Source organism: Scleropages formosus, chromosome 14, assembly GCF_900964775.1.
Source record: "Scleropages formosus chromosome 14, fSclFor1.1, whole genome shotgun sequence".
Taxonomy (NCBI): domain Eukaryota; kingdom Metazoa; phylum Chordata; class Actinopteri; order Osteoglossiformes; family Osteoglossidae; genus Scleropages; species Scleropages formosus.
The window spans coordinates 9,451,963-9,476,966 of NC_041819.1; the positions used below are offsets into that span (position 1 = coordinate 9,451,963).

At 39.7% G+C, this 25,004-nt stretch overlaps 1 protein-coding gene across 2 annotated transcripts; it reads right to left on the minus strand.

Moving 5' to 3' along the window:
- LOC108920432 (gamma-aminobutyric acid receptor subunit beta-3-like) lies at window positions 1–23,713 on the minus strand. Of its 2 annotated transcripts, XM_018729181.2 has the most exons (11): window positions 23,606–23,713; window positions 23,273–23,320; window positions 21,284–21,375; window positions 21,045–21,112; window positions 8,858–9,078; window positions 7,232–7,314; window positions 5,512–5,649; window positions 3,916–4,068; window positions 2,648–2,892; window positions 1,676–1,756; window positions 1–644 (listed from the first exon to the last, which is right to left on the minus strand). In XM_018729181.2, exons 3-11 carry the CDS (start codon window positions 21,354–21,356, stop codon window positions 300–302), a joined length of 1,407 nt encoding a protein of 468 aa, XP_018584697.1. In that variant the 5' UTR covers window positions 21,357–21,375; window positions 23,273–23,320; window positions 23,606–23,713; the 3' UTR covers window positions 1–299. The 2 variants fall into 2 exon arrangements, with proteins under 2 accessions (XP_018584697.1, XP_018584696.1); XM_018729180.1 differs by lacking the exons at window positions 23,273–23,320; window positions 23,606–23,713 and adding an exon at window positions 21,473–21,661.
- Window positions 23,714–25,004: the final 1,291 nt, after the last annotated feature.

Genomic DNA, 25,004 nt, shown 5'->3' on the forward strand with positions numbered 1-25,004 from the left:
TATCATATTGATATGTCTGTAACAGTTCTTTACTTTCACTTGCAGAATATATACATCTATATTTACAATATGCACATGATTTCAGTGCTTCTGAAAGTTCAGATGTTCAAAACACATCTTTTATCCCCAACAGTTCTTGAAAAAAAGTTTTGAGGGTTACTTGCATTCCCTTGATATCCTTCTTTAATAAGTACCGTATAAAAACCTTTAGCAAAAAGGACAAATAGAGATGTTCCTGGCAGGCAGAAGTCTTTCCAAAAACAAACAAGAAGAAATGGAATGAAAAAACAACATGTCACTTAATTCACGTAGTAGAGCCAATAGATCAAATTAAAGAGGGAGAACGCGGCTGGGAAGACTATCCGCGACCACCGGTCAATGGCGTTCACGTCTGTCAGATCAGGGATTTTGATTTTGAGCTGTGAGGACCTTCTCCTCAGGCGAGTTTTCTTCAGTGCTGCAGTTCGGTCCATTCCGTGGTGCCGTGGCTCCCGTGGAGCGCTGCCCTTCCTGTACTGGATCCCAGAGCCCTCAAAGGCTGCAGAGGAGTTCCTGGTCTCACTCATACTGCCTGTGACTTCATTAACTGCCACCTCATTGTGGATCTCCAGTGTGGTGAGTAGAATGTTTCCATGTGAGTCAACCTTGGGGAAGGGAAACACAACTGGTTTTAAATGAAGTAACTCCTTGGCCAATGCACTAACAAAGGAATCACTATAACATATGAACAATATAAAATCATATTCCACAAAGACAGTGCATGCTCACAAATGACTATTTTCTTGACAAGAGCACCTCTTTAACAAAAAGACTTGCAAAGCCCTGATAGAAAATAACTGAACAAACTATGCAGTCTCTTATTAAAATTTCTGAACATTTTTTATAACAGTTTTTATACTAATATTTTTTGTTTTCAACAGTACTAAGCTTGCAGAACTTGCAAATGCTTGTGTCAGCTGTTGTATGGCCCATTATATACATGTTGAAGTATAGCATATATCAAATATGTATTGTACATGCCAAGCTTAAAGCATGTTTTTTTTTTTAATTAATATTGTATTTTAGGGTTCACTGTTACAGGAAAACACTTAATTACTTACTTAGTTTTCCTGTGCAAGATAAACTGCAAAGTGATATCTGTCAAACTGAAAGAACATTTCCAGGTTATTTTTCTTAGCTATTTTATTGATTTTTCTCCTTTCACCTCCTAAACAGTAAAGCAAGAACAAAGCATTCAAATATCTGTTTAAACTGAAACTAATAACTGATAAAGAATTTCAGTTATCTTTTAACATTTAGTAACAATGTGAACCACTACTTTAATGAGTTGAATTAAGTCCCCCAAAGTGAAAATTTTTTTTCTGGATCCAGTTTTTTTTAAATGACAATTTTACAAATGACAAACGTGACTTTAGTGATTTAGGGAAAGCGAAAAACAGCACTGAGAGAAGCAAAACATACTGAGTGAATCATGTACATAAATCCAGATACATGGGGAAATACTGCACATGATCGACTATGGTGCCAGAACGAATAGACCAGGACACAATATATTGCATCTCAAGTGAGGGTAATACGGTGTGTTCCCTGTTGCGAAGAGAAGAGGCACGCCATATGATTCATAGCAGGAACACGGATATACCAACTCATCCAAATGCACTAGACACACACTCACCGGCTGTGAGTGATGATGGCCTTGGACCTGATTGGACTGCTTGGCCGATGATGGTTTGCAGTTGCCTCCTTCCAGAGTGGACTATGCAGAGAACATAAAAACAATAGTATGGTTCACCTGAAACCCTACATTTGTGACCCTTCATATCAGACCCTTCACTTGATCTGTACTGCAACCTTAGGGAGGAACAGCTGGGGGAGACATTTCAATAATAAATCCAATGTCTGTACATTCAGATGGGTAATAAACTCATTAAATATGCTATTGTACAACACTACAAAGTGGCTGAATAACTTTTAATTAAGAGTATATTTAAAAATTTAACATCTGTCATAAAAAATGGTGCATGGATCAAACACGTTATATTTAGTGAGTGGTATTTAAAATCCGCGAATAAACAAAATATCTAGTTTTGTTTTCCCCAAATAGGTTGACTTTTGAAAGTTGCTCTTGTTGGTGCTACTTTGAAATCTCTGCAAATAAACCTTGTGAAGTTGTTTCAGAGGGTCCTGATAACACTTTCGGTAACAGAGGCTAAGAGATAGTGTAACATAATCTCTATCCAGTACACTGGATGGAAGCTGTTCCATTTTATGCATCTCACAATGAAATTGGCAAACATAGCTAGATTACAAATAGATTACTATAAGTGAATTTACATTGTCTGATAGAAACCTTTCAGAAGTTTCAACCTTTAAATGTCTTGGGCTCTCTATTAAATGTAATTCATACCATAGCTATAATAAAACAATACATCATTCCTGCTTTTCTGAGGGGTCCTCATTTTCCTTTACAGGAAAGGAAGTAGATCTGCTATTCAGGCTATGGAAATATGCTGCCTTCCATTGACTATCTAATGTTGACAAATGTCATACACTTGCAGTCAATTGCAGATCTAGAGTTTCAGTGATTTTTTTAAAATAACAATAGCTGACATAGTTTCAGTTTGTAAGTGACACATGACGGTCTTACCCTATTTCCATCATATTTAGCGCGGTCATTGTTGGCCTTCTCAGCCTTTTCTGCAAGCTTCTTCTGCATCTGAGGACCTCTTCCGAAGAAGATGTAATTAACAAACGCGTACTCTAGCAAGGCCAGGAATACGAAGACAAAGCAGCCCATCAGATACATGTCAATGGCTTTGACGTAGGGGATCTTGGGTAAAGTCTCTCGAAGATGTGTGTTGATGGTGGTCATTGTCAGCACGGTTGTTATTCCTGAAAGACACGTGGTTCGAATCTATCATTTGGTTTGGTCTTGATTACATACTCCGTGGCTTAGTAGGAAAGGGGAGGTTAATCAAATATTTAATACAAGAAAATGTTGTCACTGCATATATTTTCTGCATGTTTTGTTTTGCATCAAACTATTAAGTTACAGCTAATATGGACACCATTTTTTCTTATTCATATAGAATGACTCATCACTAATAGGTGAAACCTCTGAAATGGATTCTTAGAACAAAAAATTATTAAATGATTCTCAGAAGAGTGGAAAATGTAAGTGGAGAACAATTGAAGTGTTTAGGATTGAAGTGCAGTGGCACAGGAGCATACCAGTGAATTGAGTCTGGGAGTAAATTTAATACTGAGCCAGCTCCATTGATTTCATGGTTGGAGCTTTTTCCGGCACTTATCTGGAGACCAGACCAATCCTGTAATAGGAATGTGAGGCTTGTAATGATGATGTTCTTCAGGTCACCTTTAGCCTTGTTGCAAACTACAACCATTTTAATGAAGGCAAACACTGATATTCACTTTTCTGTATGATTAATAAAGAAGACCTCATTATATCGAGTTTGGGCAAAAGGGAGCACAGAGAGAGTACAGAGGAAATAACTGGAGAAGCACAATGAAAGAGACATGGAGACAAAGGCAATATACTGAATGATTATGCAGAGGTGCTTGGTCATTACAGGGATAGTTGCATCCAGCGAGTCATACTGTACTGAAATCTTGCACTGGGCAAAGGATTTTTATTTTTTCAGATTATGTATTTTTCGGAAAAACAGCAGCCCAAATTGCAGCGCACTTGAAAGAGCTCTGGACTAAGTTACTGGTTAGGTATTTCCCAGATGTGGGCTGTTTTCACTGAAATCCTGGGATCTTTCCTAAAACATAGTAATTAGTGTTACTAATGGCAGGATAGAAATGACTGAATATAAATGTAACAATAAATTCATGTTATTAATTCTGCAAATAGAAATGTATGCTTTGATTTTGCCAAAACAGAAAACATACCCAAAGCAACTCTGGCAGCAGAGGCATCGTAATTAATCCAGAATGACACCCAAGACAGGATAGTGATCAAAATAGAGGGCATGTAGGTCTGGAGGATGAAGTACCCAATATTCCTTTTCAGCTTGAAACTCAGTGACAGTCTTGGGTAAGCACCTTTAAAAAACATTGAAGAAGACAAAATTAATATTAATGTTAGGGAGTGCACACACATAGTTTACCTTTGTTTTAGTTCCTATGGCAACAACAGGATAGATGTGGTTTTGCACCATAGCAATATCCATCTTCAGTAAAAATGTCACAACAATGTCTTATTTCCAGCACTGAGCTTAATGCCCATAATGTTAAAGAATGTATACAGAACAGAGAAATATTAAAAACAATTTGGCACCTTGAAAAAATGGACATATTCTGAAAGGCACACAAAGAATGGCGATAGACCAGCAAAACTATTCATAATATGAGGAAACGTGTAAAGTCCTTTAGTAGTACAGCTGAAATTTGTATACTGAAACAAATCACTGGGATGGTACTGTACATGAATATTTTTGTACATACAGCATTATGATAAAGCTGGGACTTTGTAGAATCAATGGGAAGGAAGTTATACAGTGAGGCATCACTGTTTAGGCACTCACTGTTATCATATTTATTAAGTCTATTTCTGTTTATATGTATGTTAATAAATTCCATAATGCTCCAATGAAAAATACATAGCCCAGGAAATGTATTTTTATCTACATTAAAGGGATTAAATACCTTTAATAATTTGAAATGTGTTATTATTCTTAATTTAGAATGCTAGCCAAGCTTTTCAGCATTCATTGTAGCACAACATATCTTACACAATAAATATGTGGTGACTTATTTGCACATAGTAAACTAACACCCCTTACAAATTTTATTATTAAAAGAACGGTAAACTAAGGGGTAAATTAATAGAGTAAAAAACAAAAAAGTAACTGATGTTCTTGGTCTTTAGGTTGAAGGAAGGTATGATCTAGACACAAGAGTTGTATTTGAGGGAAAAAACATGGGAAGGCAGGACAATAATTGCTACTCCATTGTCATTCACCAGTTAGTAACACAGAGTGAAACCTAGAGAGCAATGAGAAAATCTTGCAATCATGCAAATTTTGAACCAGAAGTCCAAAAACAAACAGATCTTCTTGGAAAATGTCATGAAAACATAATTTGCTCATTTCTTCTCTCAAAAGGCTGTTAAAAATCAACGGTTTTCAAAGAAACATGTCGAGCAAAGTACTTGATGTTTTTTTAGTGCTTTTTCAGTGTATTTTTTGTTGTTGAAGCAGTGCTTCATTGTGTGCTTTGTGCTGTGTCAGTGGCACTTGACAAACCACACATAAGGCATACAAAAGCTGTTTTTTAAGTGTGTAAAAACACATTCTGTATTAAATTAGCAATAAATTTACAGTTTAAATATAATTTCTCCACAGAATGTAAAAAAAGATAATGTGTTCAATTTTATTAGTCATTTTCACATAGTTATTTATATTTATGAAAACACAGCGCAGCAGTACATGATGAAAATGCTACGTCAAAGTAAATACAAAACAGATAAAAAAAGTCTGATGTCACCTGTGGAAAACACAACATTCCTTGATACCAGCTTGTAGTCAACAATGGAAAACTGGGGCAGCTCTATACTCGCCACCCCAGTGACCGCGTTCTCGCCGCCTTTCCAGTAGAACTCAATGTCATCCGTGGTGTAGCCATCTGCAACAGAAAAATAGACAGGGGAACATATTATTATTATTATTATTATTATTATTATGTATTCTTGTGAGGTATGTAAAATTGGACGTGTAAACCATCTTTTACTCGCTTTACAGGTTTATTTTATTTAAAATTTAGATTTTAGAGTTTATATGTTTATTTTAAAATTTTATAGAAAAATAATGACCATCCCTACAGGCTTCACATACTTTCAAGTATCACTATATATAACTTTACAAACATATAACTCAATAAATAAATATTACAAATTACATAAAAAGCAGATAAAACCCAGATTATATAAAAACCACAAGTTTAATATGTTCTGCAGATGGTGTATTTTTTCAGTTTTAGAACACTATTCCATAATCTAGGTGCATTAAAAGAGAAACTGGCCTTTCAACTTCTCAAGTAAGTAGTTCGTAGTTCAGGAATTTGAAGAAGACTAACCTCAAGCGATGGGAGGGTACATTTGGAGCGATATCTTTGAAGAAGTTCAGTTATATTCAGGCACTACCTTATTAACAGCTTTAAAAATTCAAGCTACAATTCATTAACAGACTTTTGGTAGAGCAGAAAAAAAGAAAATTGCAGTAATCCAGTCAACATTATGAAAGTTTTCACATAATTTTTGGAATAGGAGAAGCCTCACTTGGGAAATATCTTAAATAGATCTACATTTACAGAGAACATTTTGTAACTTTTGTGAACATTTCTTGTTGTAATTTGAAATTATCCATGCTAGTCTGGAGTAGGGAGAAAAAAAAAAAAACATGCCAAGAATGAAAACCTATTGCATTTCTGAAGACCTGAGTCACTGAGAATAAACATGTGCCAATCAATAAGAGTGAAACAGTCATTATTTTTAAATAAGGAGAATAAAATAAAATTACGTAAGCCTAGCAGGTGGGTGTCTTCCACAGTTCTCGCTTGAAATTCACATATGTGATACGGCTCAGCTTATATAATTTTAAACTCAGAGTTACACTGTACGTTGCTTCGGAAAAAAGCATATGCTAAAGAAATAAACACACATTGTAAATGTAAATAATAACTGCAGGTAAAAAAGGCAACAGTATATAGTAGATAAAGAGAAAAGTTCTGTCATAGTAACTGGGATTGTATGAGTTTATGCTAATCATTAAAAACAGTTTTTAAAATAATATTCTACATTTTTATCATAGACCACTTATTGTCATAGACCATCCAAAGGGATTAATAATGAAATAAATGCCAACCTTCTGCATATATTAGTATCACTTATGACTGATTTGTGTCTGTATTACAAAACATTTGTGACATTTCACAATGTTTCGGTTTAATTCAACTTCAGCCATCTGTGACAGGTTAAATGCAACTGACTTAAAATGATAACAATGTGACAGGTCTAACCGGCCAAAATGATGAATCACTCTACTCACGACAGTAATCACACCTACTACATGCAAAGGGTTTGGTGTTCTCTTGCAGGGGAAATGTGTTTATTAGCAGAGACCATGGAGTTATCCCAGAAGCTAAGGTTAAGACCTGCTCTTTCTTTATTGATCCACTGAAGGATGAAAACGCTCTGTGCGGTACTCACAGCTCTCGATTTCAAGAGTGCAGTTCTGCTCATCCAGTGGGTAACGCCGCAGGTCCATCATGCAAGCTGCCGTGGTAGTAATCCTAGGTCAGACAGAAACATGCTCAGTGCTTGAGCGCAGCCACAAGACACATGGGGTAAGAGCACAGGGGAAGAGTAATGGAAAGGCTTCTCGTGTTACTACAAGTCCAGTAACTGTCAGCGCCGGTGAACAGGAGAGGAGAAGTGAGCTGTTGAAGTGTGACGTGTGCTTGTGTCACCGGATGGTCATGAGCCACAGCGGGCCAAGACTGAACATTCATCTGCAGAATCCATGGTTAGTCAGTCTGCTCCACTAATGAGATTCAGATACAGACACAGTCGCATATTTCAAATTTTGTGGTCATATATAGTCCGAGAAACTATATAAACATACATACAATGTCTCACATTTAAAGCCAGATACTGGCGTTAAAATATTTCAGTATTTCTGAGTTAAAAATGGATTCTTTGGGGTACGTCCACCTCCGGCCAGACAGGTTAAATATTTAAAGGAGAGAGTACAACTTATAGCATGGGAAAAAAAATTAAAAAAGTATATTAAATTTACATTAGGTTTTAATAATTCAAGGTTTAACTAAGTTCTTATTGTATTTTTGACTGACACTGTTCATATTTGTTAAAATATATTCATCTAAAGTGTAGTACCACATTTATCTAAAGCAGAGCTTACTTTTTAAGAATATTCTGAAGTCAAATGGTCCGGGTGCTCTGGTTTCCTCCCACGGTCCAAAGAAATGCTGTTCAGGTTCCCCACAGTGTGCGAGTGACAGGGAGAGTTTGTTCCACTGATGTATGGTTGAGTGACCCAGTGTAAGTAGTGTATCTAGCGGTGTAAGTCACCACGGTGAATAAGGTGTGGGGGCTCATAACACTACATAGTGTTCACTGGAAGTTGCTTTGGAGAAAAACATCTACTAAATAAATAAATGTAAATGGAACCTAATTTAATGTTGAAAAATTATTTGCCTCCTTTCCAATTTTCTCTTTTTTTCAGCTTCTTTATATTAAATTCTACGGTATATGAATGGAGTCTAAGACAGAAAAATATGACAACAGCATAATGAAATGTGACATCACAAGTGTGGAAAAAGTAACAGTCCACCCACCCACCACCAACTTTAATCAACCTAAAGAGCTGGCTGTTGCAATGCCATCATGCAATGCAAAGAAAAGTTGGCAAAACAGACATTCAGAAAGGTACATCATGCCATGTACAAAAGAACTTTTTGAAGACCTCTGAAGAAAAGTTGCTGAAGTCTATCAGTCTGGACTTCTAAGGCTCTGAATGTCAACTGAACCATGGTCAGCATTGTGTGTGTAGTGCATGTGAAACAGAGGACAATCCTAATACAGCAAACTGTTCTGAAACGGTTTTTCATTTCACCAAAGCAAAATGTGTGTCAGGCTAAGGTTCCACCCACTACAACTACCCCATCCTCATAGCTCAACTCTTGGTCTTGCATTAGAAACTTTGGCGCACCCTCCACAAGCTTCTCACACAGATCAAGGACAATCCATATGAGAGCTGAGCCATAAAAGACAAGCCAATAACAGGAGATGACGGGTGACTTTCACGCTACCAACCTCAGGCCGTAGAGAACGGTACCATCCGGGTGCAGCCTTATCATGCGGTTCTTCACCGTCACTCCATGGACAAAAGACTTCTTGTCATTCAGGAAGTATGTGTCTGGAACCCAGAGCTGATCTGCAACCCGGTTGTCCAATGTCAGATTCAGAGGGATCCCTGAGTAGGCCAGGCGCTTGTCTCTCCAGTACTGCTGGAAGTACATGGTCAACGTGTAATCCTGGAACCAAACAGAGTTGTGACTGCATTAGTCTGCAAAATACAGAGAGCCCTCCTTCTCTTGTTGTGCCACTGACGTTGTCCAAAACAATGGCAGAAGTCTTTTATCGACGATGCAGTGCCTGCCAGGAGTTGAATGTCTAAATGTTTTCTCTACCACGCAGCCCAGTTTGGAAGACCATTTAAAAGCAGAAAGAAAACAAAAAAGTGATTTAACATCCTTATGAAGTAATGTGCAATATTTCTTTAGGTCATTAATATTTTATAGCATTATCCTTTGACCCTTTTCCTTATTTGCAGTCTATATTTGAATTTCTGGGGCAAATGTCATTCCAGTCAAAGTAAGCCAGTGGTTAGCTGGACAGTGAGAGTCAGAGGCTGAAGGCTTTTCTGTCGTAAGAATGATATTCTCCGAGACTTCAAACGATTCCGATTAAAAATAAGCCTTTCCTGGTATCCATCCTGTTGTCCGTTGCCAAAACATTGCATCATTCCAGTGTGGACTTTTCTAACACACCATGGATCCTCTGAAGCGCTGCACCGTCACTGTGCATGTTTCATCTCAGATTGCTCATGACAAACCTGTGCATTCTGTTGTTTCCCAAGATTTCTCATTTTCCACAACAATGATGGCCCATGACTGAGTAAAAAATACTGCTGTGATATTTCAACAGCCAGTGAGAAATATCTAACTGACTGACTGTAATCTGATATCACGTTACTGCGCTTTCCCTACAAATTTGTTGTGCGAGACCCAGAGGCACCACTTCAGATCCATGTAATTAAGCCAACACACCTGCTTTCAATGAACCTGATCAGTTCCCAGCCCTATAATGGGGTTGAAGTCACATCACTTGTTTGTGGATTCTTGATCAGTGCTTTACCTGTGATTATGTAGTGGTTCTTGCTCATGGCCCTGATTCTTCATCAGGTGTTTCTGCTCCTGTCCTGTCTATGTCAGGCCTTTGTGACCCTGCCCAGGTCCTGTGTACCACCCTGCTTTCACCATGCATCTTTGTATTAGCTCCGTTCACCCAACACTAATCAACATCTTGTATAACACTCTGTGTGTCTTCTTCTTTCCATGTCCATCGCATCACCCATGCACTTTAATTCCTGGTTAGCACTTGTATTTAAAATCTGAAGTTGGGATCATCGCACTTTACGTCTGTGTCCAGACAGTACAGTAAAACACGTCCATGCTTGTATTACGTCCGGACGGTACACCAACGCACACGTTACATGGGATCCAGTTTATGACAATGGAAGGGTATAGCAAACAAACTTAATAAAGATTTGTCATTTTCTAAGTGTACACACACATTCTTGCACCAGTGTGGTACAAGCAGCACTGCCCAAGGAACACTTCCCAGGTCAAAAGACCCAGCATGCCTGCCTGTCTTCCGTCTTTAGTCCCCCATACTTGAGATGGAGCGTTGCTCCGTGCCAGCAGGACTCAAAGTGAATCTCCCCAGGATGGAGTGGCAACAAGCACCCTTGTGAGAAAGGTTCCCACGCGCCGCTTTGAGCGGGATGACTCAGCTCAGTTGCACAACGGAGTTAGCATGTGGGAGAGGGAACTCAGGTGTGGCCTACACACTCCCATGTTGCAATCCATGATTTTTGTACCTTCTGCAGCCATCTGCTGAGACCATGGACAGATATGGCATGCTCTGCCTGAAGGGTATACTACTGTAGCATTAGAGTACAGTTTACAAGTGTTATGTTTCCTCATTTTGATCTTGGGAGCTAATTTGATCTATTAATGTAGCACTGGTGTGCTGTTAAGTGACCTCTAGTTGAAATATGATATGAAAGTCTGAATTCTTTTTGATGAATTCAGTCATGCCATATTTGACATATCAACTGAACTCTATTTAAAATAAGTTATGATAGAATTCTCTGCGAAAGATTATTTTGCATAAATGCTTTTGCACATATGAAAGGATGAGGAAATAAAGATACCTCTTAAACTATGCCTGCAAAAAATAATACACACACACACACACACACACACACACACACACACACACAATTTCAGAACCGCTTGTCCCCTACGGGGTCACGGGGAACCGGAGCCTACCCGGCAACACAGGGCGTAAGGCCGGAGGGGGAAGGGGACACACCCAGGACGGGACGCCAGTCCGCCGCAAGGCACCCCAAGCGGGACTTGAACCCCAGACCCACCGGAGAGCAGGACTGTGGTCCAACCCACTGCGCCACCGCACCCCCCAAAAAATAATAATGTAATGTAATATAATAATAATGTGTTTAATTATATCTAGTGAATTCACTTACTGAGCCATTAATGATTTGATGCCGTGGGCAGGTTTCCTCCAGTTGCACATACAATCTTCATGTGATAGAAAATATACAACCAAAAGGTACTGGTGTTTTATGGCTCACTTGCTTTACGAACAAATTTCTAAAGTAGCTATGTCTAATAGCCTTCGTAACAGTAATACAGAGTAAAGAAAACAGTTTTCCTTTAGGTGACACAAGTAAACTACTGTAAAGTCAGTATCCTGATTATCTGACTGCTAATCAAATATTATTATAAATATCCTTTCATGTAACTTTAACTGTTAGAACTCACAATGTGGCAGCTCTGGACTTTCTACTGCTGCTGACTGATTTTGTTTTAAGCCTTGTGACTCAGTGACACTAAGCAATGCTGCAGTAATATCATTTCCTTTCAAATCTGTTTCGAGCATCCACCAAATGTTCTCCATTATTAAAAACAAAAACAACTACGTTTCCTTATGAGGCATTCAGGAGTCTTTGTAGATTGCATATATCCTTAGTGCATCCTTCTGTTTCCTTGGTATGGCATTTCCACACCTCACTGACTAATGATCCATCTATTAGTACAATTGAGCTATCATGCCTGGTAAGACAAATAGAAAAACACAGCACCACTAACAATATGAAAAAAGAAGAATGACATAAAACCAGCAGCAATGGGAAATAGTAATGTCTTAATTTTCCACTAATGTATTTGAATTTAGATGTGCTGAGAAGGCAGGGAGAGACAGATGGAGAGAGAGAGAGAGAGAAACTTGCAACTTGTGGTGAGCGAAGTGCAGTGTGACAATGAAACCCTACTATCACCAGAAACTCCAAAGTCTCGCACTGCCATTATGTATACAGACATGAAGCCAGACATCTGCTGAGAAAGTAGAAAACATAGTCAGTGCCTGGGAGTGGACAGAAAAGTATCATATTTTCCTCCATTTTTCCTTGCATGTTGTGTAAATAAATGGCAGTGTCAGGATGAGAAGCGAGAGATTTTACGATCAATCAGTGTTTAGGCACACAAAGCTCACTGATAGATTCGACATTCCTTGAAACTAGCAGGGCTTTGTATTATTAATGTGTATATTCTTCAGTGATGTGTATGAAGTAGCATCTTCTTGACAAGATGAAACTGTGTAGCACGATGGGCCTTCAGACATCTACAAGCATCTTTTTCACACTCAAGCCATAGCAAAGTTTAATGGAGGTTTTCACTTGGGTTGGGATGGGAAGGGCAGTCAGAGGCATACTGAGACCTCTTTGAGTTCCTCTTACAGCCATCCGTTCAGTTAGAGGAAAGGAAAACTTGTGTCTATGTCAGTTGTGGTTACAAATGTAAGACGAATGCAATTTCGGAGGTGAGATTAGAAAATGGTGCACTTAAGGCATTTACCACATACCCTGTACTACACGCAGTACACAACACTCAAATAGTTCCATACAAAGGGCATAAATGAATTATGAACATGCATAGCATTTCTTATGAATTTGCTTTCACTGTCTCGGTCATGGATAGATACTGTAGCCCATGTAATGCTCTGCTGAGAAGCTGCAGGAAAGTTCTCATGAACTCCAACTATGACTGCAGTAACAAGAGATGACAAGAGAAGATATTAAGTATTAATGTACAAGCATCTGTAAGGCAAAAACATGTGGGATGTGTACATGAGAGCACTGCTGGGGACTGCTGCCGTAATGGCTTTCAGTGCCACCCCCAGAATTAACCCAGCGCTGCAGGGAATCTCCTCCACACCCAAACACCCCCTCACCCATGGTGGCTGACATGCCAAATTAAAAATAGCACTGGACAGGGCCTGGGGATGCCTCTAAGTGTACCACTGCAATTATGACTGCAAGTTAGGAAACCCAATGAATATACTTGAGTTTAAAGCGGCTGGGATGGAAAGAGGGTTACGATACCTGCACGTGGGGAGCGATGTCCTCATACCAAGACAACACAGGACACAAGACAGAGATTAAGTGCATACCCATCTGACCTGATGTTTCTCAAGAGTGTCTGCTGCATTGTCCAGTGAGTCATATAAATGTGCTAAAGAAATGTTTGATTACATGTATTCTTTCTAACGACAACCGATCCTTGCACAGGCTGCATTTTTTAATAAAATGGCTCGGATTCACGGGTAGAGGTCCACTGTGGTCAGAGTGAGGAACTCACTCACTTTAATCATTCTTGGATGTAAAGGACTTTAGTAACTGAGAGTTATCAAGTGTGATACCCCTCACACAGGATTGTGCTGTTTTACTAACCCTAAAATATTATTTGCCATGTAGGCAGTATTTTAGGGATGACTAAATAAAGATAAAATGAGACAGGGGAAAGTACTTCTTTATGGTCATTTTATGTATCTGTTCAATGTCACTTGAAAAATGCTATGAAAAAGGGTGCTGTAGTACTGAGTTTTCAATATAGGACAACGTCAAGTACAAGAAACCAATGACAACTCAGGGACAGAATCAATGTGATAAGCTGTGCTAAAGTCTTCAGTTCAAATATGTACAGCATCTCTGTTACTGAGTAAATTAAGGTTTGCCTCATTCTGATACATAAACTATGAATTTTTTAAAAAGTGCAATATCATACACTCCGAAAAGCGGTCTTCACTGATACTCTTGTTACGTGTACAGAGTAATACTTTATGTATAATCTAATATAATCACTATCATGTGATAGTGCAGCAAAGTCCATGTTTGTTCCGAGCTAAAGTCCACCTGTATTAAAGTGTTAAAGTCAAGGGCTAAATGAATCATGGGACGTTTAATATGTTTAATATTTCCTTTATTGAATATTTAAATACATTACTGTGAGGTTATATGATGGCCTTATGGATAAATCTTTCTTAAGTGTGCTGAGCAAGGCGAGCCAAGTTATTCTTGATGGAAGAAATGAACCACAAGTAAAAAAAGCTTCTGCTCAGGAGAGTTTATACAAATAACACCCAAGGAAGAAGTTAGGCAAGCACCTGGTTAAGAGCATTGAAAATTGAACTCTGAGTGTAAAATTACAGGAAACTCAACATAGCTATCAAACTATAAATAAATAAGGAACCAAACAAAGCAATACCCATCTCCCTGACAACACATCTTCTGAACACCCACACACTGCTGGGGCTTGGGCCAATACTCCTGCTGTGTGTTGAGTGCACTGAGATGTCCTTATTCCTGAACTCATTCCGAGAGGGGGGTGTTGAGGCATCCTCCTACCAGTTCACTTTCCCACATATAGTATTGCCAAATCTACTAAAAAACAGTACCCACATATTAATAAATCTGCAAGAATCAATAAACCAAGTGTAAATACCAGCTTACATTTCTGACATTTATTGTTATATTTTTGTAATTAAATCTTAAAATGTCTGTTATTCCAGACAGATCTTACAAGTGCCAGAGTTAGCAGTATATACCTTGAGTGTAATAATATGCAAAGTGATATTTATATTTCCTTCAAAACCCTTTTTGGTTTGGTTGCAAAAAAAATGTCAGTGAGCTTTTGCTTCCTTCTCAGCTGCTTCTTCTCACTTTGAGGTGAAAAGACTGGATTTGTCAAATACTGCTAAATGGTGACTGGATGGCACACAATCTTCAAAAGCATGGATAATATATGTGAAAGCTACACTACTTTTTAATTTTTAGAAGATGAATACATTTATATTTTTACCTAATTCAGATTGGCAAAATAACAATTTTTCTTTTAAGTGGGGTTCTGCATCATTTTAATGAGCAAAACCGCATTTCAAACAATGCAGTATTTCTGACACATTTAAAATTTGCAATGCTTTCAGCATTTTTCAACATTTTTTTTTCTGTGTAACATCCTTAACTCTCACCTGGATGAATATTTGAAATAAAAATGCAAAGATAGGCGGATAATGATAAAGGTTTCCACGGAAACCGGTAACTGCAGCGGCATTTGCTAACGTGGTTTTCAGCAGCCTCTTCTGTGAGTCGTGACAGTGCCAGCAGTGCTGGAGTTTCCTGAGAGGATGGAAAGCAGCCTTTGTATGTGTCAACTGGATGCAACCTGCTCTCTTAGTGGTTGACTTTAATAAAGATTGAGCACATTAAATCTAGCCTCGAACAACATTATTTGTCAGAACAAGCATTTGTCCTGCCTCAAATTTCTTACAAATGCACTTCTAAGTCAACAAAATCCCCTGGTAATATCCCCTACTATGAAAACATCATTGCACAGATTAATATTTTATGCATTTCCTATTGCTTTGCTTCCTACATAATTCTTGTAGCCCCCTCTGAGACATTATTTCATTGCTTAGGCAATGCTTTTATCAAAAGTGACTTGCAGTCCTTTCCCCCTATACAGTATTTCATACTGAAGCAATTCAGGTTAAGTACCTTTCTCAAGAGTACTACAGCAGGGCCCCTCTAGGAATTTGAGCCAAAAACCTTCAGGTAAACATCGTTAACCACTATGTTACCAGCCTCATTGGTATGTGTTCAAGCCACTGCATGAACGAAGTTGAAAGACATCTTTCCACAGACCTTGGGCACACAGAACAAGTCAAGTGAAAAGATCTCTCTCAGAAAGAAGAAAGATCCATGTAGGTCTTTACAACCCTAAACAACAGCCTCAAAAAGGTACTGCTTTCATCTGCCTGATCATTAAGTCCTACATGAAACAGTCAATGTAAACGTAATGATGAGCCCAGGATGTACGGCAATCCAAAGACAATGATGAAAGCAACCCCGGAGCAACTCAGGGGAGGCTCCTGGTGTAGCCACCTCTGGCTTTCCAGAGATTCACTACAAGGACTTGACATACAGCAGCCAGGATCAAACTTCTCCCTAAACCACACTATGTTAGGGAGACACGAAAGCGTGAACAAGGAGGGAGCAAAATCATGTTGCAACACATCAGGAAAAAACAGTAGAGGCGAGTCCAGTATAGACTGAAGTAGGGTTATCTCTAGATCTTGTTCACACATGACTCTTTGTAGGACCTCCAAGGTTGACTGAGTGGTCATGTGGTCCAGCATGCAGGTGGTTAATGAACAACTGTGCAAATGTCAAACGCCATAATCACAGTAGCAGGACAACACAGTGATGGAAAAAGACATGGCTTATTTTACCATGAGCTACGCCCTTGGGAGAAATATCCTCTCTAAAAAGTTACGAGTAAAAAACAAGACACAACTCACACGTACAGTATTAGTAGTAAAGAAAATTCAGTAGAAACTATGATTCAAAGACAACAAACACAATGTTGTCATACCAACCACGCAAACTGAAGAGAAGTGACTGTCCTTAAAGTATTGACATTTTTTTTTACTATTTTACATTCCTATGACATAAAGGAGCAGCAGGTAGCATAATGATAAGAGCTGTTGACTAAAGATTCCTGATTTAAATGGCCCTCATATTGCACTGCCCCGATTTAAGTACTTTGAGTACCGATACAGTATAGAGGTTCTCAACTGTATAAATAGGTACATAACTGTAAATAGCTTGTAGTTGCTGTTGTACATTATTAACTCTGTAAGGTGGTGGACTTGGACAAAGACATCCGCTAAATAATAATAATAATAATAATAATAATAATAATAATAATAATATGTATGTTGCTTTGGACAAGTGTCAGCTAAATAAAGAATATTTTTCTCAAAGACACACACAGCATAACATTTCACAGCATGGTAGTTATCACCTTTTTTAAATTAAACTTCTGGTGAGGAGTTTCCAGACAATCCCTGGTATGCATTGTTGTGTAAAAATATTACTGCTTATGCATCTATTGTGTTAAGAAAATTTAAATAGCAATTTTTTTCAATTTGAAAACCTTAATTACTGCTTGATTTACACCTGAAACACTACATCGAGTGACTTAAATTCAAACTTTAATAATTCAGAACTAAGTGTAAGCGCAAACTAGCAAACGCCGTCGTCCTTCACAGTGAGGGTTAACCTCCCCTGTCTCTCTGCAGTAATTTGAGAGTCCCACCTAAAGTTTTCTTTTGCATGTTCCTCTTTCCCCACTTTGTAAAGAAAGGGTCTGACAATCCTAATACCGATGACAACTGTGCTGCAAAATAAACACGGTGACAAATTTCAGAAGTGTGTAAAATTTGTTTATGAATAGTTGTTCTAAGAGCTGCACAGTGCTGCAGCGAGTAGCGCTGTGGCTTTGCAGGGCCCATATTGTTTGGGCATAGGTTTGACTTCGGTTTACTCTGTATGGAGTTAGCATGTTCTCCCAATGTCTGTATAGGACGGATGGATGGATGGATGGATGGATGGATGGATGGATGGATGGATGGATGGATGGATGGGAAACATGGTGGTGGAGCAGGCAGTGCTTCCACCTCACAACACTGAGTTAACAGTGCTGCTCCATACTGCCAGCAGAGGGGAGAAAACGTATAAAGCAAACTGCTAACACATACCTGGGCTACAGGCCAATAACTGGCCCAAAGAGTTTTTGAGATGTTTACTTTAAATTACATTACATTATTTTGTTTGAAGTATATTTTTAAAGACTAAGAGGTGCTGCATTATTGATATACAGTAGGGAAACCTCTCTAATCCCGTCAGCCAAGCCAATGGGATTTGAAGTGTTAAATAAAATCATACACTACTAGTACTGCGGACATCTACTGTTCTCACCTAACAGATACATATTTAAAATAAATATAAAACAATTCTACTTCAGAAAATCCCTTCTGTTTTATGTCTTTTGCTATTCATAATAGCTTCAAGAGAACTCTAGCGGCTGTATCACAATAAATACCAATGCAAAGTGCAACAATAATGTTGACTGAACACAAACAAAAGTATACCTTGCATGACTTTGCATAACATATTCCCGTGTTTGTATTTCTGGGAGAAGACTGGAAATTCCTGAAAGGGTACTCTGTCCTTCTTGTCAAAAAGCACGCTACTTGTTGACATGGAGTGCTTGTATAATAATCTACCACACCGCCTGCACACTCTCCATGTATTTCACAGCATGAAACCTTTCCAGCATGTGAACCGTAACCATGACAGCAGGCTGCTTAAAATGGAAAAGAAAAATCATCATAGATGTTGACAAATTAGGTTGCAGTTACAATGAACAATAAGAAAGCGGATGTAAAGGGGTATAATGGCCATACCATAAGAAAGTTTCTACAAATTATACTGGTCAAAACAACCTGAACCATTTGTTTCTAAACCTCTTGTAGTTTAAAGTTTTTTCACTACAATTGTAGATTATACAACTCCGAACACAGTCATGTCATTTTAAAAAGCATTCAGCCTCTCTTTCATATGTTCATAACATTAATTTACATAAACAGTATTTATGAATCTGATAATTTCTACTAATTAATATAACAGGCATTTTGTTTTTTAAATAAAAGTTATAGTTTGCTTTTATTCTATATGAAAAATTTATGCACGGCTTAGTTTATGTACTGGAAGCATAATGTCTGGGCAAAATATTGCAAAAACCACATTAAAAAGTGAGTTGAACTTTGATGTAACTAATTCACAGTTGCAGAGCCACTTACACAAGTAAGTCACGTTAAGTTGACTATCAGTTAACAATATGTGCCAGCTGTAACAGATGCCTGATAATCATGCACTTCAATATGTGAGTTTCTAAAGCAACTGAGGCATAAAATAAGCTAAATAAGTGGTTCCTGAATTAAGTTTACATTTACATTTACATTTATTCATGTAGCACACACTTTTCTCCAAAGCTACGTATACCACAGAGAAAAATACAATGAGTGCATTACATCAACAGAGGGAGAGGTTTGGTGTTATGGGTGCATTAATTAAGATTTAATGTGTAAAGTAAAATGAACTATAAATAATAAATGTGTATGGCAAACAGGAAAAAAAGAAAAAACTCACAGCTCCTGATTGGTGGATTTGGACCTGGGTTTAAATCCAGTTCAGTCTGTGCTCTCTTTGAGCTGTGGATTTGTGCATGTGGATTCCCTTCAGGTGCCTCAGTTTCCTTCCACTGTCTAAATACGTGTCTTTTACGTGAACTGGTGAATCTTAATTTTCTTTAGTGTGTGTGTGTTTGTGGGTGAGAGCAGAGCAATTTATATGTGTAGAAAATCAAAGGATGCTTTCAGTGCACATTGCTGTCAATTGGTAAAGGCAGAGGTTAGGGACTAGACTGGTATGAGAAAGCTGTAAGCAAAACTGTCATGGAGACTATTTAGTTTTATAATGGCACTACCTGGTCATATAACAGCCAACAAATATTTTTAATCTATTTTAGGTGACCAGATTCCTCTTTATTCCTTCTTTATCCCTTTAATTAAAGTAGGAAATATTGCTTCATCTTCTTAGCCGCTCTGCTTCTCTGAGCTTGGTGTGTTATGCGAAGGAATACGTCATAATTTAGCTGTGATTTTAATGATACCCTCTAACTCAGTAAAGAGATGAGTGTCTACTCACGGCAAAGTAAAGCCTCAGAACAGCTAAATATCGGGCAGCATAAACAGTAAAACACAAGAGTTATAATAAATTGTATATTACAGCAATGTACGTAAAAATCCATTATGATGAACTACTTGTCCAATGTACAGTAGTAGCATAGAGGACAGTATTACATTTTATAAAACACATATGTAAATATATGGGTATTATGATGCCACCGTGAGTAACTAATTCGCATGTGTTTCCTCTGAGTGCTCCAGTACTTTCCCAGTGACAGGTGTTTCAGGTGAACTGGTGATATTAAATTGCTCCTAGTGTGTGTGTGTGTGTGTGTGTGTGTGTGTGTGTGAGAGAGAGAGAGACAGAGAGCTATGATGTTCTGTTGTGTGGATGGGAAGATAATTTTAAATGTAGCAGAGCTAGCATTGAAAGTTGCCTTGGAAAAAGGGTCTGCTGAATATCAATTAATAAAATATTCAAGGATGGTCATCAATCATTGACCATAAAAGCTATAGTTTACTTTTAGCAGATGCCTTTAATTAAGAACTGGTCACTTAACAATAAACCAGCGTGTCTTGTCTTCTAAAAGCAATTATTCCCTATTTTTTTTTTTAATTATGGAGAATTACTCTAAACCGAAGCGTGAAGAAGAGTGTTTCGCCGTCACAGCTTCTTGAATCCGTTCACGAGATTAATTGAACCAAAACTGTTCAGCAAATTACTTTCAGTTATTATGTTAGAGTCATGACTAGTTATTGTAACCATTACTATTATCAGCTTCGATGCACCCAGAGGTTTAAAGCGAGAAAATAAGGGAAGGCGCACAGGATCCTGAACTGAAAACGAAAGAGCGGAGCGGATCGCGCAGCGTCAGCGTGGGCGGTGCACGAGTTCAGCACCGCGGACAGCGGCCGCGTCCACGCTCCGCCCGTGGCGGCACGAGCTGTGCGCGTGGCCGATGACACGAGCACTCATACGCACATGCGTGAATGCAGACGTTGGAATCAGCGCCCCCCGAATGTGACTAGAGCTGCGTTCGAACAAGGACGGAGGAGCAAATGACTGCGGTTAGAGAGAGAAAAACGATTTCAGAACTGCTTCGTATTACACCAGCAGGCAGCCCAGGCGCACATGCAGCTGAAGTTTTTACTGACTTGTTGTAACTTAAACGATAACAGTTGAAATGCTCGGCTGAGACGCGACCGACAAACAACTGGCCGCACGAAACACGCGCGAGGAATGTAAACTCAAAACTGCACTCACCATGTTGACTTCGGACACCATGTCTATACTGGCCACGTCTATGCTCATGCCAACAGCAACGGGGGCCCCTTAAATAGAGGTTAAACAAACACAGAGCACATATCACTGCACTGGCTGAAAAGCATTTCAGAGAGGACACAATCATTCCTTAAGGGTCTTCCTTATTATAGGGTTTCGTCCGCACCTTTCCCAAGACAGCTAAGGAAAGTATATGTATATGCATGTTAAGTGTCACCCACCTCCAAAGTCGGGTCGAAGGCGGATGTCATAACCCTTTAACAGTTTGTCCACCGTCTCCTTCACAAAAGACATGTTTCCCGGTTCGTTGGCGCTGCAAAGGGAGGATAATCATAATGACAGGATCATTTCTCGTCCGAACCCCGGTCGGAGAGCCCCAGCTCGCCGTACGCCGGCCGTGGGGGACCTACCTCTGGGCACAGCACACCACTGCTACAATGACAGGTGCCGAAAGGACACCGAACAGTCTCCTGCGCCCTGACCACATCCCTCCGCGATCTTCCACAAACAGGACGCTGGCTTGGTGATAAGCGATAACGGAGAGACGCTTCCAGACGGTTGGGAGTTAAGCCTATTCCCTCAAAGCCTTCCACTTCATGTCGCTTTCCCGACACCGGTGAAGTGTTTCCCGCCGTTCGCTGCAGTTTCGCCTTCAGTGCTCGTTCTGGGGATGCGCCGCAGTCAACACGCTCCCGACAGCAAGAGCGCGAGCAAGAGCGCGAGCTTCTCCACGGAGTCTCATCCAGAGCTCTACTCCATCTCCCTGTGGATTCTGACGTTCGCAGCTCTGCTCTCCGACATACGAATCCTTTTTAAAAGCATCGATCCCCATCTGAGATGGAAAACCCAATAAGCACCGGGTACTCCCGTTTCTTCATTTGAATTCTTAAAACTTCTAAAGTTGTTTTCTCTTTAGCTTTTAAGTGAGTCCCGGCCGTCGTACGGTTCTTACCTCACTGGGCTGAGTTTTAACACAACCGCGCCGGGCATTAAAGTGCCTCTATAAGCCAACCTCCCACGTGATTCGGGGGTCCGCTAGGTGGGGACAGCGGTCTCGTGTTGGATGGTGGAACGAGGGGTTTCATACACACCCCAGCGACAGCAGACCAGTTCAGGTAGGAATTAACCATGACGGCTTTGAAGTGTTTTTATTCACATTCATTGAGGTGACATCTTTGTTCTAGGCGACTTAGAATGTTGATCAATTTTACAATGACTTACCAGGGTAAGAACCTTGACATGGGTACTGGAGACTGAAACCAATAACCTTCAGAAGAAAAAGTTCTAACCACTACGCCATTTGTTGGCCATATATTCTTATGGATAAGCATAGATGAGCTCTCCTTTCGTATTGATAGCTCCACTGAAGTATCCACTCGTGGGAAACCGCCCATTTAGTATTCAAGCATGATGTAATGCACTCATTGTATTTTCCTATGAGATGTACATTGCTTTGAGAAAAGTGTCTGCTACATGAATAAATGTTAATGTAAATGTAAGCAGTGGCATCAACATGTCTTTCCAATTGGTATTTCAGTTGAGTTCAGAATTGACTTAATCAGTAGTGATTAGTAATCAGGTTTAACACAAGAGGAGACTGAAAACACGATATAACTTGGAACTGTGGCATCATTCATATTAAACAAATATTTAGGTATCTATTCTGGCTGTCCTTCAATCTGCAGAATGTTGACAGTAAAGAAAATTATACATGGCACAACTTAAATCCCATTGTGAACTCTTAGTCGGACAGTTAAAATGTGCTGAAAGATGAAATTTGTTTTGAAGGTTATAACAGGACAAAAACATTTTCTGTTCACACAAGTTTCTGTTTACACAACGGCTTTGAAAATGTGGCATTACAGTATGCACATAATTACAAGACCTCGAAGGAAGGAAAGATTTGAGAGAAAATAAGGGGTGAGATTCCGTAACAGCTGGATTCAGAATGTACTGCATATAAATATCTCTGCAAGTATGTGTGCTTGGACAAGTGCTTATGTATATTTCATCCCTAAGCAGAACTTGGTTTCATATGAATACCACTATTGTAAATGATGCTTTGAAAAGAATTGTTACAATAAATTATGCCAGTTCTTATGTAATGTAATAGAAAAAGCCAGCTGTATAAATTAGGAGTATGGTGTAAGCAAACTGCTTGCTTTCTGTAACAATGAAATAAATTCTCCAAGGGCAAATGGTTTTCTTACCTTGTATCAAATATAGCATGCAGTTTTTTGTTCCCATCTACTGAATTCCTGCAAAAGACAAGATTTTTTTTCCCGTCACAACAGTGCTTTAGGCAAATGAACAAAAATAGTGAACTAAAATATGAAAAAAAAAACACGGGCTGAACTGAAGTGCAAGAGTGAGAGGGATCAGTATGAGGATTGAAAAGAAAGCTGGCGTTTACTTTAACATGATTTCTACATTGCTTACATCACAACACCGGGTTACAGCAATAGCCTAGTGACTTGTAACAGGGGAACAGCGACAAACACAACAAGAACAACAAGTAAACAAGTGTAACTGTATTAACTGACAAGCTCAACAACTGCACTCCAGTGACAGGAGCGAATTCGCACTGCTCTCTACACGACTCCAGAGCGCTCGTCTCGTTTGGCGCACAGTTAAAAATGCGTCGTCTATTTTTGCCGCGCAAAAGGGCATTTTGTCACGCGCGGTCACACACACATCGCGCGTAATAAGCTCTTGATCCACTCAAGCGGCGCGCGCTGCCCAGACGGCCCCGCCCACGGTGACCTCACGGCGCAGGGTCCCGGCGCGAGACGCCCGTTGTTCCCCTGAACCAGCGGTTACGTACGCGCGTTCGGCGTGCGCGCGCGATTTCACAATACAGTAAAATCGAACGTGCAACTGACACCCACGCTGTGCAGTGTTTTCTGCTGCTGCACAGTGTGCCTTTATTCTTCCACAATCAGTGTCTTGTGGCCTCTGTTTACTCAGTGCTGCTTTTTCTCGTTTTTATAAATGCATAATTTTTTTGAAGTCTTACGTTAGTCCAGTTTGGCTACTCTTACGTAACGTGAACTGTGCGAGGTGGTGCAACATGTTCCAAAATACAGCTGTGACTCATGTTGTTATGTGACGCTCAGGCCCCCCGAAGGCTACGCGAGTTAAGGCTGCGCGTTCCAGACGTTCGCCACACGTTTAAATGTGTAGATTTGCGGTAATACAGTCGTCTTTGCGTTCTCATTGCGACTCCGAAAAATGGAGGTATGGTGCCCCCTCATGGTCGCCTTCAAAACTACACCGCAGTCCACGTTCGCCGCCTCCCGCCGCGGCTCCTGGAGATGCGGCACCTGTACACATTTCCTCCACAGGTAATTCTTTTTTGAAAAGCCCTTGAAAAGGTGAACCCTCATAAATCAAAGACGTCATTTCCACTGCTTGAAAAATTAAATACTGTATGCCTTCCAAGCCCGAGAACTATCATAAGCCTTATCAAAGTGGGAAGTTACATCAACAGTGAACATGAGGTAAGGGGGTGCAGTGGCGCAGCTGGTTTGGCCTGAGCCTGCTTGCTAGTGGGTCTGGGGTTCAAGTCCCACTTAGGGTGCCTTGTGACAGACTGGTGTCCCATCCTGGGTGTGTCCCCTCCTTCTCCGGCCCTGCGGCCTGTGTTGCCGGGTTTGGCTCCGGCTCGCTGCGACCCTGCTTGGGGCAAGCAGTTTCAAACAATCTGTGTGTGTGTGAACACGAGATCTAATAACACAATATAACAAGGCGGTTTCCCTTCATTTTTACTTTGTAATACAGTACGGCAGGGCCGCCCACCTGCTCTCGTTCAGCTCTTTCATAGCTGTTACGTACTGCGCACTAAATCCCGACTAACGCGCATACGTATTCCATTGTCACCCACGACATCTTCAGAAATTCCATATTTGACACAAGTTGCTTTGAGGATTTGGGCACTTTTGC